This window comes from Dipodomys merriami, unplaced genomic scaffold, assembly GCF_024711535.1.
Source record: "Dipodomys merriami isolate MVZ:Mamm:240054 unplaced genomic scaffold, mDipMer1.0.p SCAF_3, whole genome shotgun sequence".
Classification (NCBI taxonomy): domain Eukaryota; kingdom Metazoa; phylum Chordata; class Mammalia; order Rodentia; family Heteromyidae; genus Dipodomys; species Dipodomys merriami.
Window position 1 is genome coordinate 41,884,464 of NW_027204492.1, and position 14,331 is coordinate 41,898,794.

Consider the following 14,331-nt stretch of genomic DNA (forward strand, 5'->3'; position numbering starts at 1 on the left):
AGGGAAAGTGGCTCAGTGGTAGAGTGCTTGCCTTGCATGCATGAGACCCTGGGTTCGATTCCTCAGCACCACAGAAGCAAAAAAGAAAAAAACCTGGAAGTGGCGCTGTGGCTCAAGTGGTAGAGCACTAGCCTTGAGCTGAAGAGCTGAGAGACAGCGCCCAGGCCAAGTTCAGGCCCCACGACCAAAAAAAAAACAAACAAAAAAAAAACTATTGTTCATCTTTTATTGAACATTATTTCCAGAGTTCTTTTCTTTACATATATAACTGAATAAATATTGTTTTCAATTTTGAAGTAGACAAGTACTATATATACTATTCTGCAAGTTGTTTTAAATTTTACAGTGCACTATTGATATTTTCCATGGTACAAATGCTATTGAAACTTTCAAGGTTGCAATTAGAGATCAAAAGTCTGTTGATAAAAGAAGCCTAAGATAAAGTATTTTAATAAGGTTAAAGCATGGTGCTTGGCAAATACCTGCTGGAGGCACTATACATAAAGAATGTCTTCAGTGTCCCTTCTGGGTGCCCTGCAGCCCCCTCCCCGAATTCCCTTGGGCCCCTTAGTTAGAAGGGGTTCTGTAGATTTCTTTGCATCCAAAACAAGCCCCCTAATTTCAGCCTGATTTGTCTTCTGTCATCCTTTACCTTTGCCATAATGTCAAATTCTCTTATCATATCCTCATTGCTGAGATTCATATCGTGTATGGCCTCTTTATAGTCCTTGAGACACTGAACCAGCCCCTTGTTGGTTTTCCTTTTGGCTTTCCTGGGTATGTCATTCTCAGCTGGGTGCTTTCCTGCAGCCCTAGTTTCACTCTGACTTTTCCCATCTCTTTTGACTCTCCTTCCCTCATTGGCTTTTCTTTCTCTTTTGCTTTGCTCTTAACTTGTAGCTATTTTTATCCGTTAGAATTTTCTCACCCTTAACATTTTACTTTATTTGTCTTCCAGAATACAAGCCCCTTCTGGTTTTCCACATCCTACGGCTTTTCTTCATTTACCATCTTTCCTTCTTTCCAAGATATTTCTTCATTTTTGCTGTAGAGTTTCACTGACTTTGGAGCCAGACTGGGTATGAATGTCTGTGATGCTCGTATCCCCCCTCCCCGCTAAAAAAACAAACAAACAAAAAAACCCAGAAGTATAACTGTGGCTCAAGTGGTACAGACCTAGCCTTGGGAGAAAAAGCTAAAGGACAGCATCTAGAACCTAAGTTCAAACCCCAGTACATCCCCTTCCCCAATAGAGAATCAGAACTAAGTCAGAGTTGTGACACAACCAATGCTTTTATTGCAAGAACATTTTTCTTTATAATCTGTGTATTTTTTGGTAAACATTAACCTAAAAATAATTATTCTTGACCAAAAGGTAAGGGTAAACTCATTAGATTTGCTGTCATTAGTTATGTGGCTGAAGCAGGAATTCTAATTCACTATATCTCCATTCTGTAGGTTTTTATTATTTGCGCTGGTCCTGGGGCTTGAGTTCAGGGCCTGAGTGCCGTCCCAGATTGTTTTCTTACTTGCTTTTTTTTGCTTCTATTTTTTGTTTGTTTTTGCTTATGGCTAGTTCTCTGCCACTAAGGCCACAGTTCCATTTCCAGCTTTTTTTTTCCTGGTGCTTAATTGGAAATAAGAGTATTACAGACTTTCCCTCCCTGGCTGGCATTGAACCATGATCCTTAGATCTCAGCCTCCTGATTAGTTAGGGTTACAGGTGTGAGCTACCGATGTCTTGCTGCTTTGTTTTATTAATATAACAGGCATCTATCAGATGTGAAATTGTATTTCATTTCCTCAATGATGAATTATGTTGAACATCTTTTCATGTGCTTGGTGGCAATCTGTACATATTCTTTGGAGAAATAACAATTCAAATCTTTTGCTTATTTTTAAACTGGATCGTTTGTATTTTTTTGTCCATTGTGGGACCTGAACTCTGGGCCTGGGCACTGTCCCTCAGTTCTTCAGCTCAAGGCTAGAGCTTTACCGCTTGAGCACAGCACCACTTCTGGCTTCTTCTATTTATGTGGTGCTGAGGAATTCAACCCAGGGCCTCATGCATGCAAGGCAAACACTCTACCACTGAGCCACCTTCCCAGCCCTGGATTGTTTGTACTTTTGAAGTTGTCATACAAGTTCTTTATATATTCTAAATTTTAACTCCTATGAAATATATGACATGCAAATATTTTCTCCTGTTCTATGGATTGCCTTTCCATTGGGTTGATAATGTCCTTTGATGAAATTTTTTTCTCATTTTGGTAGGCTTCTATTTATTTTTTTATTTTTTGGTTGGTTTGTGGCTTCCCTTTTGGTATCTTTTTTTGTTGTTGTTGTTGTTCATGGGGCTTGAACTCTGGGTTTGGGCGCTGTTCCTGCACTCTTCAGCTCAAAGTGAGCACTCTACCCCTTAAGCCACAGTGCCACTTCCCATTTTCTAGTGGTTTATTGGAGATAAGAGGTCTCAGGGACTTTCCTGCCTGGGCTGGCTTTGAACTGTGATCCTCGGATCTCATCCTCCTGAGTAGCTTGGATTACAGGCGTGAGCCACTGGTGCCTGGACCCTTTTGGTATCTTATCCAAGCATTGATTGCCACATTCAAAGTATAAAGCCTTTACCTTGTGTTTTCTTCTAAGTTTTATTGTTTTAACTTTTATGTTTCGGTCTTTGCTCCATTTTGAGTTATTTTTCCTGATCTTGAGGCTTGAACTCTAGGCCTGGGTGCTGTCCCTAAGCTTCTTTTGCTCAAGTCTAGAACTCTACCACTTGAGCCACAGGGCCACATCCGGCTTTTTCTGAGTAGTATATTGGAGATAATAGTCTCACAGATTTTCCTGGTCAGACTGGCTTTGAACCTCGATCCTCAAATCTCAGCCTCCTGAGTAGCTAGGATTACAGGAATGAGCCACTGGTGCCTGGCTTGAGTTCATTTTTATATATTGTATCAGGAAAGGTTGAACTTTATTCTTTGGGAGACAAGTATCCATTTTTCTTAACACATTTGTTAAAAAAATAAGATAATCATTAATTCATTGAATAATGTTGACATATTTATCAAAAATGGGTTTAATGTCACAGTTAGATAGAAGCAAGAAGTTCTGGTATTCTATTGCATGGTAGGATGACTATATAGTTAACAACAAGTTGTATACTTCAAAATAGAATGAGAAGATTTTATATGTTCACAAAGAAATAATAAATGCACGAAATGATATGATATTGGTCTGATTATTGATACCCTGATCCTACCACTACACATAGTAAGTGCTGAAATGTCATACTGTATTCCACAAATATGCACAATGATTATATGTTAAGTAAAATAAAAGTAAATCTTAAAAATAATGATTTAGAGTGAATCATCTAGTGGAAAAGGTGGTTATATTCTCATTGTAGCCTTTTCACTTCAATAGGCTTAATTTAGGAATGGTCATGATGTAAGAATCCAAGATCTTCTTGGAGCTGAAGAAAAAGAAGCAACTGATTATGGTTACAGGGAGAGACACAGGAACAAGAGTCAGGAACTTGCCTTAATCGCAGTGCCTGAGCCTTTACTTTGATGGAATGAATAAATCCTGGATGAATCATTTCCTTTCCTCTCTTATGGGCTGCCAAAAAACAGACACATGAGGAAAAGGGTGACATCAATCAAGATGAATTATAAATTGATTTGTTGAATGCCAACTCTTTTGAACACTACTTAAAGATAATAAATGTATAATTTAAAAAAGCGTTCACATCAAGAAGTCAAGTTAATGCGAGTATGGTACTGGTTTGAATGTCGATGTTCCAAACTCTGTGCCATGTGACTCACTTTTTAAATGTTTTTGTTTGGTCGCAAGGCTTGAATTCAGAGCCTGAGTGCTGTTCCTGAGCCTTTCTGCTCAAGGTTAGTCCTCTACGACTTTGAGCCACAGCTCCAATTATCGGTTTGGGGGTGGTTAATTAGATTTTTCCTGCCTGGGCTGGTTTTGAATCACTATTCTTAGATCTTAGTTTTCTGAGTAGCTAGGATTGTAAACACAAGCCACCAGCTCCAGGCCACTTTTATTCTCCCTTTTTGCCATGTCATTTTGTTCAAGTGGTCTTTATGAAGCAGAGTCAAACATGCTAGAAAACAACTCTGTGAATGAATGTATATATGATGGGGATCCTGAAATATCCTTTGAGAAAATATTTTTAAATGACAATAGGAAAAAGCTAGGGGTGCAGAGTCTTCCAGTCATGGAGAGCAGCATATTCAAAGGCCAACCAGTGGGAAGTAACTTGGCCCTTTTGGGATGTTGAATAAGTGTGGGAAGGGGTGTGGCTCCAAATGAGAGAAAGGAGGAAGGCATGGTCCAGAGCACCGTGGGCCCAGCAGGCAAAGCTCATGTGCCACATTCTGGTAAGGCACTGGGAGTTAGTACATAGGTGTGATCCCACTTGCTTTTGGCAGCCTGAAAGATGTTGGACTTGGAAGACAAAAATGCCAACTTCAGAATGGAACAGAGATGGTGAACATCCACGTGATATGGCATCTTGGATGAGGAATCTGTGCTACTGAAGGAAGAGAACATTAGATTTTTCTTTATGGAATCGTGTCATTGGTCTGGCAATAGTGGTAATGAAGATATTTAACCTGCTGGCTGAAGTGAATAAAGAACAAAGAAAAGGTGCTCCACCATAGAATTCAAGCCAGGCTGTCAGCTCTACTAAGGTAGGATAAAGGTCACTACAAAACATGGCTCCAGTTCCCTTGCATGAGGCTGAAACAAGCTACTACACTTAGAAATTATTCTGCTTGGGGTTGGGAAGGTGGCTCAGTGGTAGAGTGCTTGCCTTGCATGCATGAGGTCCTGGGTTCGATTCCTCAGCACCACATAAGCAGAGAAAAAAAAGCAGACAGTGGTGCTGTGGCTCAAGTGGTAGAGCACTAGCCTTGAGCTGAAGAGCTGAGGCACAGTGCCCAGGCCCAGAGTTCAGGCCCCATGACTGGACCCCCCCCCCAAAAAAAAGAAATTATTCTGCTTGTGACAAAAGGTCCATATGGCCCCATGGCTTTTTCCTTATTGTAATCATACCAAGAAGTTCCTGGCTATTTTGCTATTGTTAAAATATATTACTCACCAAATCCTAACATTTTCCCTTAACAAGCTATAATTTAGAAGTAACACAGAACATATTTATTTAAATTTCTAGCTACAGGACTTTATTTTCTTCATTTTGGCATCATAAACCACATGGAGCTAATTAACATTCAGAACTCAATGTTTAATAGAACAAAGAGTTAAATAAATGTGTATGTGTGTGTGTGCACATGCGTGCATGTGTGTGTTTGCATTTGTGTGTAGTTGTGCAGGTCTTAGGGCTTGAACCCAGGGGCTGGGCACCGTTTCTGAGTTTTTCTTTGCTCAAGTCTAGTGCTCTATCACTCTTCTCAAAACAATTTCTCTTTCTTTCTCTCTTTTGCTTTTGGTGCCAGTTTTGGGGCTTGAACTCAGGGTTTGGGTACTTTCCTTGAGCTTTTGTGCTTAGGGCTAGTGCTCTACCACTTGAGCCACAGCTCCTCCTCCATCTTTTTGGTGGTTAATTGGATAAGAGTGTCACAGACTCTCTTGCCTGGGCTGGCTTCAAACCATGATCGTCAGATCTCAGCTTCCTGAGTAGCAAGGATTCCAAGTGTGAGCCACAGGTAACTGGCTTTTAAAGCAATTTTAACAGGTTTCATTGTTGTATTTTCATACATGAATGTAAAATATTTCCAGTTATATTCACCCTCTCTGCTTACCTTCCCTCCCTCACTGGTACCCACTGATACCCATGGCCATGGACAGGACAAGCTTTTTATTCCTGTCAATCATGGGTGGTACTGCGTCTTGAACTCAGAGCCTCTCACTCTCCGCTTTCATGGTTCATGCCTGGTTCTCTTCCACTTGAACTACACATGCTATTTGGAGTCTTTTGGACTTTTCTGCCCTACTTGGCTTTGAACCCTGATCCTCAGATCTGTCTCCTGAGTAGCTAGGATTACAGGAGCAAGCCACCTGTGGGGGCTAAATCTGATTTAAAAAAAAAAATAGAAATCTAGCTTTTGTTTTCTACAGGTGTTTAATCAATTTTGCCAGGAGCATTTACTGAAAAAGCTGTCGTTCTTCCATTCATGTACAAGACATGTTGAAAACGAACTTTACAGTTTTTTTGGGCGGGCAGGAGGAGGGAAAGGATGGTAGGGGAAAAACAAATGAGGAGGTAACAATGCTCGATAGGAAATGTACTCATTACCCTGCTCTTGTAACTGTTACCCCTCTATACAGTATTTTTACAATAAAAAATATATATGGAGAAAAAATAGGAAGCAATTTGCCAGCTAACCCTTTTTATTGTCAAGGTGATATACAGAAGGGTAACAGTTACATAAGTAAGGTAATAAGTACATTTCTTGCCAAGCTTGCTACTCCTTCCCTCATTTTTCTCCCACTTTCCCTCCCTCCAACCTCCCCCCCAAGTTTATTTCCAACATATTGCCTTGTGTATGTCACTGTTCTATTTGTTTCCCCCTCGTCTTTTGTCTCACTATTCTGTTATTCACCTTCCCTTCCCTAATTCAAATAAATGTCTATACAATACCAGGGTACCAAAATCAAATACAGTGACAACAAGGGATATACCATAGGGGGAAGAAAATATGAAAGAAAAAAATTCACCTAATACATTAAAAAACAACAGAGACAAAGATAAAACCTCTTGTGTGTCTTGAGATTCATTTCTCTTAGCATCATCTTTTTTTTTTTTCTGGTCGGTCGTGTTGGCTTGAACTTTGGGCCTGGGTGTTATCCCTTAGCTCTTCAGCTCAAAGTGACCGCTCTACCACTTGAGCCACAGCACCATTTCCTGTTTTCTAGTGGTTTATTGGAGATGAATGTCTCACAGACTTTTCTGACCTGGCTGGCTTTGAACCGTGATCCTCACATCTCAGCCTCCTGAGTAGCTAGGATTACAGGCATGAGCTACCTGCGCCCAGCTTAGCATCATCTTACATGGTCATATGTACATAGCTTTTGACCTCTTCTGCTCATCTGATAAGATTATCCAAGACCTATACTAGTTATTGCAAATAAGGGCAACCATGGGACCTATGTTTCTTTGGGACTGGCTTACTTCACTTAATATTGACATTTGCCAGCTAATCTTAGGTCAAGTTTTCACATGTCGAATATTGCCATATATTTATGTTGAAAATATTGCTATATATTTATATTTCCATTCTAATATATGAAAAATAAAATCCATCAATTGTTCTCCTTAGACTTTGGTGGTAAATTTTAGTTGGTTCAGCGTATGCTTTTTTTTTTTTGTTCTGATAAGATACCTTTAAAATCATTTTACAACAAATAAAATTCTTTTTTTTTTTTGATTCCGGTCATGGGGCCTGAACCCTGGGCCTGGGCAGTGTCCCTCAGCCACAGCGCCACTTTCGGCTTTTTTTACTTTTTGCTTATGTGGTGCTGAGGAATCGAACCCAGGGCCTCATGCATGCAAGGCAAGCTCTTTACCACTGAGCCACCTTCCCAGCCCCAAGCAAATAAAATTCTTGACAACAGAGACATGCTTTGTTCCAGGAACCCGAACAGAGTTCCACCAGTGGCGTATGCCTCCTCCTAAGTCCCTCTAGTTTGGTTTCTCAGATCATAGCCGGCAGAGCAAAGATTTTGCTTCCCAAGAAAAGGAAGGGAAGAAAGGGGAGGGCTGTACGAGGGCATTTCCGGTGGAAAGCACATTGAGGTTGCCATGGAAACTTGACGTCATCATGGCGACCCCGAGGACCCGATCGGCTTTTTATATGGAGACCAACGAGATCTGGTGAGAATAGCAGGGTCTCACTTTCAAGTGTGTGGACTCGGCTGAGAGTTTGGGTGCCTTTGTGGGTGACTGAAATTCCCTGGGGCATGGGGAGACTTGGGGATCACAAACTGAAGTCGGCTTGTGGGAGGTCTTGAGACCAAGACAAATGAGGGACGCTCCTGGCACCCGGGAACAGGAGGAATGGCGGGAGGTGGGGGGCGGGGCACGGTAATGCTGGAAATGCCTCTCAGCACAGCGGCCCATTCTGTGTGGTGGCGGTGACACTGTTCACCGCAGGATGGCTTGGACCTTCAGCTATGATAGAAAGATCACTAATGGTATAAATTCATGCCACTTCTTCTTCATTTTCATATTCGTTGTTATAAGATGATGAAAAACAATGACCCTCATGAAAGCCAGACACTGGTGGCTCACACCTGTAATGTGGGTTGAGATCTGAATATCATGGTTCAAAGCCAGACCAGACAGGAAAAGCCTGTGAGACTCTTGTCTCCAATTAAGCTCCCCCAAACCCTAAAAGTAGATCTGTGGCTCAAGTGGTAGAGTGCTACCCTTGAACACAAAAACTTGGACAGCGCCCAGGCCCCAGGCCCAGGAGTTCAAGCCCCAGGAGTTCAAAGACCCGGAAATTCAAGCCCCAGGGACTGACAAAAAAAAAACCCAACCCTAATGAGAAGCCTTTTGTACCTTCTGGTTACTAAGCTGTATCTACATCATTGGTCAATTATTGGAGCCTAGCATGGCGCAGGAAACCTAGTTTCTCCCGACAGCCCTCATCCAGTCAATGAGATCATCAGGTGACCTAACAAGGCAGGTTCTGAGGACCTGGGTGGTGATGACTACTTAAGCTTCTGATCTGAGAAGCAGCAGTACTGAGGAGAGACCTTCACCACCTCCATCTCCCGTTAGGGTGTGACACCTCCCTCCAGTGAAGTCATGAGGCTTAAAATAGGATATGTTGTGGAATCTTCCCTTGAAACTCACAATTTGGTCTGACAGAAAATACGTTTCTTTGATCTCATCATTGTAGAGTGCATCTGCAACTACATGCTATGTAATAGCCCTTGAGTCCCTTTGTCACAAAGCAGTGAACATTTTGAGGAAGGAAAGTAATGTTTTTACACGCATTTGTAATAAATACATGTATTTTCTTACTGTATAAATAACTTTCAGTGGCTCTGTTTCATTAAATAAATATGGTTACATATACGTGGTTATAGATTTGATTATATATGTATATGTGCATGTATATATATATAGAGAGAGAGTGTGCATGTGTGAGTGTGCGTGCATGCACGTGTGCCCACATGCATGCATGCACACCAGTACTGGGGGTTGAACTCAGGGCCTCATACTCTCTGGCCTTTTTAATCGAAGGCTTGAGCTCTACCATTTTAGCCACAGTTCCACTTCTAGCTTTTTGCTGGTTACTTGTAGATAAAAGTCTCAAGGATTTTTCTGCCTGGGCTGGCTTTATATATTGGTTTTTGACAAGAGTTCCTTGCACATCATTCCTTACCCAGGTATGCTACAGATGCTAGAATTTCTCTTTGCTGAGACTGGCCATAGAATCTCTGATCTTTACCTTCCTTTTTTGTCATGGACCTGACCATCAAGAAATTCTCTGAGCTGGGCACTCGTGGCTCACACCTATAATCCTACCTACTCATGAAGCTGAGATCTGAGGATCATGGTTCAAAGCCAGCACAGGGAGGAAAGTATGAGACTGTAATCTCCAATTAACTACTAGTTGAGTGCTAGCCTTCAGCAAAAGAGTTCAAGGCCACAAACAACCCAAATAAATTATCTGACCTATGTTGTTATAAGACTGTCATTTCAGTAAGTGTCCTGAACCAGATCAAAAAGGAAAGAATGCTGTATAGAGCTCACAAAATCTGAGCAGGCCTTTGTGTTTTCCCCACCCAGTCTGATTAGATTCTAGTCTTTTTGTCCAGTCACATTTCTATGTAGTTTCCCATCTTTCAATTGTATCTGTGTAGTGAAGTCTCTATTTAAAAAAATCCAAAAGGGCTGGGTTTCACAAGCTTCTGAATAGATGAACAGATGAAGATTCCTAGAGTATAGCACCCAAAGAGGGCATAGAATTTCTGGGTCCCTTTCCCCATTCTTTGCCCTATACATTTCTTTCTCTGTAACCTTTGTAATATCCATTATAATAAACAGGTTAACATGTTTTCCTGAGTTCTATGAGCTGCTCAAGTAAGTTCATAAAGCCTGAGGAGGGGGTTATGGTAACCCTGATTTATAACTGATTGGTTAGAACTATAAGTAAAACAACCTGGGTATTGTGATTTGCATCTGAAGTAGGGAAAGGCAGTCTTTGATACTGAACTCTCAACCTATAGTAGTGTCAAAATTAATTTGAACTAGAGGACACCCAGCTAGTGTCCATTGTTTCAGCAGTGCTTGCTTGGTGGCTGGTGAAAGTTTTATACACCTGAAGTCAGAAGCATGCTGTCAAAGGCAGTAGGAGGGAATGAGTATGAGGGTTTTCCTCTCCTCTAAACATACAGATAATGTATCACTTAGATGGTAGTGGAAATATGCACTTACTAAGTCATTCTGGCAATTTAGATTGTAATATAAATTCGTTCCTAGCAAGTACTTTTTCTCCCATTCTGTGAACAAAGTTTTCTTTAAGCCAGAAGTATCTCAAATTTAGCAAATGTTGTTTGTTATTAGAAATTAATATTTAAAAAACAAGAATTACCCTAGTTTCAGTTCAATAATACTGGTACTAGGCCACATCCCCTAAGTAACTCGTGTGCAGCATTAAGACTATTTTCCTAGAATGTCATAAAATCTTTATACTTCAAAACAAAATGGGCATCAACTTTCCCGAAGCATGTAGACATTGTAAATTACTATTTATATTGTGGCTGTGTATAGTGTGACCAATTTGATGACAGTGTATATCTATCAACAAGAGCATAAAAGTGGGAATCTTTTAATTGGGGTGCACACAATTGACATACACTCTATTATGCTTAATTAGAATACATGCTTTAAGCTAGGCACTGGTAGCTCACACCTATAATCCTAGTTAGTCAGGCAGGAAGTCTATGTGATTCATCTCCAATTAAGCACCAAAAAAAGACGTAAGTGGAGGTGTGGTGAAGTGGGAGAGTGCTAGCCTAGAGTGAAACAGCTAAGAGACAACTCTTGAACCATGACTTCAAGCCTTAGTAACAATTAAAAAAATACATACTTTAAACTATTAACTTGTTTTCTTATGCTTCTTTGTAGTCCCCTCCACTTACCTGGCGATTCATGGAGATTCTCTCTCCATGCCACCCTGCCCTATTGCTCGGCAAACACCGATCACTTGCAACTATACATTAGTTTTCATTTCCTAGTGTTTTATATAAGTTGAAATATTTTTTGGTCTGGCTTCTTTCATTTGACTTAAATATTTTTCAATTTATCCGTACTGTTATGTGTATGAATATTTCCTTCTTTTTTATTACTGAATAAAATGCCATTAAATGTACATATTATATTTTGTTTTATCCATTCTCTCTTTTTTTCTTGAGATAGGGTCTTGCTGTGGAGGTCTGACTGACTTTTATCTTTCTGTCCTCCTACTTCAGAATCCTGGCTCTTGATATTACAAGTATGTGTTCCACCACACCTAGTCTATTCACCTTTAAATGGAAAGTGGAGTTTTTCCCAATATGATTATTTTAAATTAGCAAATTTATTTCATATTTCTTTTTGTGGTGCTGGAGATTGAATTTAGGGCCTCCCATATGCTAGGCAGGTGTTCCAACAATGAACTATCTCTCCAGAATGTGGGTCTCTTTTTTTTTTAAAATAAAAAGCTGTTATGGACATTTATGTCTATCTTTTCATGAGCATATGTTTTCTAGGGTAGATACTTAGGAGTATACTCCATGGCCAGAAAATATGGTAAATATAAGATTAGCATTATAAAAATGTGCTATGCCAGGAGCCAGTGGCTCATACCTGCAATCCTAGCTACTCAGGAGGCTGAGATCTGAGGATCAAGGTTCAAAGCCAACCTTGGCAGGAAAGTCTGTAAGACTCTTAACTCCAATAAACTACCAGAAAACCGGAAGTGGTGCTGTGGTTCTAGTGGTAGATCACTGGCCTTGAGCCGAAGAACTGAGGGACAGCACCAAGTCCCAGAGGTCAAGCTGCACGACTGACCAAAAAAAAAAAAAAAAAAAAAAAAAGGAATGTGCCAAACTGTTTTTCAAAGGGGGTTCATACCATTTTCTCCATTCAAAGTGTATGAGACTTTCATCTTCCACAACCTAACTGAAATTTAGTACACTCAGTTCTTTTAATTTTAGCCATTCATAGGGGGGAATAATGCTATCTCATAGTTTTTATCTGTATTTCCTTAATGAATAAATAGTGCTTCTAAGGGCATTTTTGTTGGTGAATTTTCTGGTACAATATTTTGTCCATTTTCTTGTTTGAGGATCTGTGTTCTTATTCAGAATGTGAGGTTTTCTGCTTTCTGAATACAAGTCTATTAGGTGTTGAATTTTAATTTTTTTGTGCTGGACCTAGGGTTTGAACTCAGGGCCTGGGTGTCGTCTTTGAGCTTTTTGCTCAAAGCTATCACTCTTCCCAATTGAGCCACAGCTCCATTTTCAGCCTTTTGGTGGTTAATTGGTAATAAGAGTCTCACAGACTTTCTTGCCAGGCTGACTTTGAACTGCTATCCTCAGATCTCAGCCTCCTTAGAATTTAGGATTACAAGTAGAAGCCACTGATACCTGTTGAATTTGCAAATATTTTCTCCCTCAGTGGCTTTTCTTTTCATTCTCTTAATGGCATCTTTGGAGGAACAAAAGTTTTGTCTTTTAATGTTGAGGATGTCCAGTTTATTAATTTGTTCATTCATGCTTTGGATGTTGCTAAAGGTGTCATATGTAAGAAATCTTAACCTAATCCAAGGTCACTGGGATTTTTCCTTTGCTTTCTCATAAATTTTATAGTTCTAGATTCTATATTTAAGTCTTTGCTCATCTTGAGTTCACATTTGTGTATATTGTGATGTTTGGGTCATGGCTTATATTTGTGCATATAGAAATTAGCTTATTCCAGGACCATTTGTTGAAAAGGCTATCTCCTTTCTCTATTCAATTTCCTTTGCCGTTTTTTCCCCCCAAAATCAGTTGTGTATGTCTATATACATTCTGCATTCTTTATCTTTTTGGTATACATTTTTATCTTGATGCCAATATGGTACTGTTTTGACTACTATAGGTTTATAGTGGGAGGATAAGGGAGAGTAGTGGAGGGGGTGAGTTCGATCAAAGTACATCACATGAATATATGGAAATGTCAAAATAAAACCCACTTGTACAACTTGTTGATGCTTATTAAAATGTGGGAAGAAATAACAATAGCCAGAAAAAAAGAAATTCAATAGTGTTTGCTCTACAACTTTGTTCTTTTTCAAAATTGTTTTTAATAGTTTAGGTTATTTGCATTTGTACATGATTTTTAGATTAAACATGTTAACTTTTTTAAAAGTACATGCTAAGGGGTTGCTCTGAATCTATAAATCAGTTTGAATAAATACCTTAATAGAACAGAGTGTCCTGAGTCAAGTGATGAGATATGACCCTTCACTTATTTATATCTTTAACTTCTCTCAAGAATGTTTTATAGCTGGGCACCAGTGGCTCATGACTGGAATCCTAGCTATTCAGGAGGCTGAGGTCTGACAATTCAGGTGGAAAGCCAACCAAGGTAGACAAATCAGACAAATCCTACTGACTCATCTCCAGTTAAACAGGAAAAAGTCAGCAGTAGATGGGTGGCTCAAGTAGTAGAGCACCAGCATTAAACACAAAAGCCAAGTCAGAGTACAAGAGTCTGAGTTCAAGTCCCTGTATTAGCACCAAAAAGAATAAAAAGAATATCTTACAGTACTTACTGTATAGAACTTGCACATATGTGAGCAAAGTATCCCAGTGTAGTTTATCCTATTCTTAAAATTTGGTCAGTCATGGGGCTTGAAGTCATGCCTTGGGCACTGTCCCTGAGCTCTTTTTGCTAAAGGATAGAGTTCTACCACTTTAAGCCACAGTTTTGGTTTCCTGGTGTTTAATTGAAGATGAGTCTCAGGGACTTTCCTGTCTGGGCTGGCTTTGAACCATGATCCTCAAATCTCAGCCTCCTGAGTAGCCAGGATTACAGATGTGAGCCATGAACACCTGGTTATAGTTCTTCCTTTTTGATGGTAGTAATTTTTTTTGCCAGTCCTGGGGCTTAAACTCAGGGCCTGGGCAAGGTCCCTGAGCTTCTTTTGCTCAAGACTAGCACTCCACCACTTGAGCCACAGCACTACTTCTGGCTTTTCGTTTATGTGGTACTGAGGAATTTTACCCAGGGCTTCATGCATGTTAGGCAAGCATTCTACCACTAAGCCACATTCCTAGCCTTTAATGCTAGTACTTTTAATAACAATTACT

At 40.0% G+C, this 14,331-nt stretch overlaps 1 protein-coding gene across 1 annotated transcript; it reads right to left on the minus strand.

Moving 5' to 3' along the window:
- Positions 1-494: 494 nt before the first annotated feature.
- Positions 495-7,798, minus strand: Tceal4 (transcription elongation factor A like 4). Its single transcript, XM_070039331.1, is given in 4 exon segments — positions 495-548; positions 551-984; positions 987-1,116; positions 7,745-7,798. Coding segments are annotated over 4 exon segments (672 nt in total).
- Positions 7,799-14,331: the final 6,533 nt, after the last annotated feature.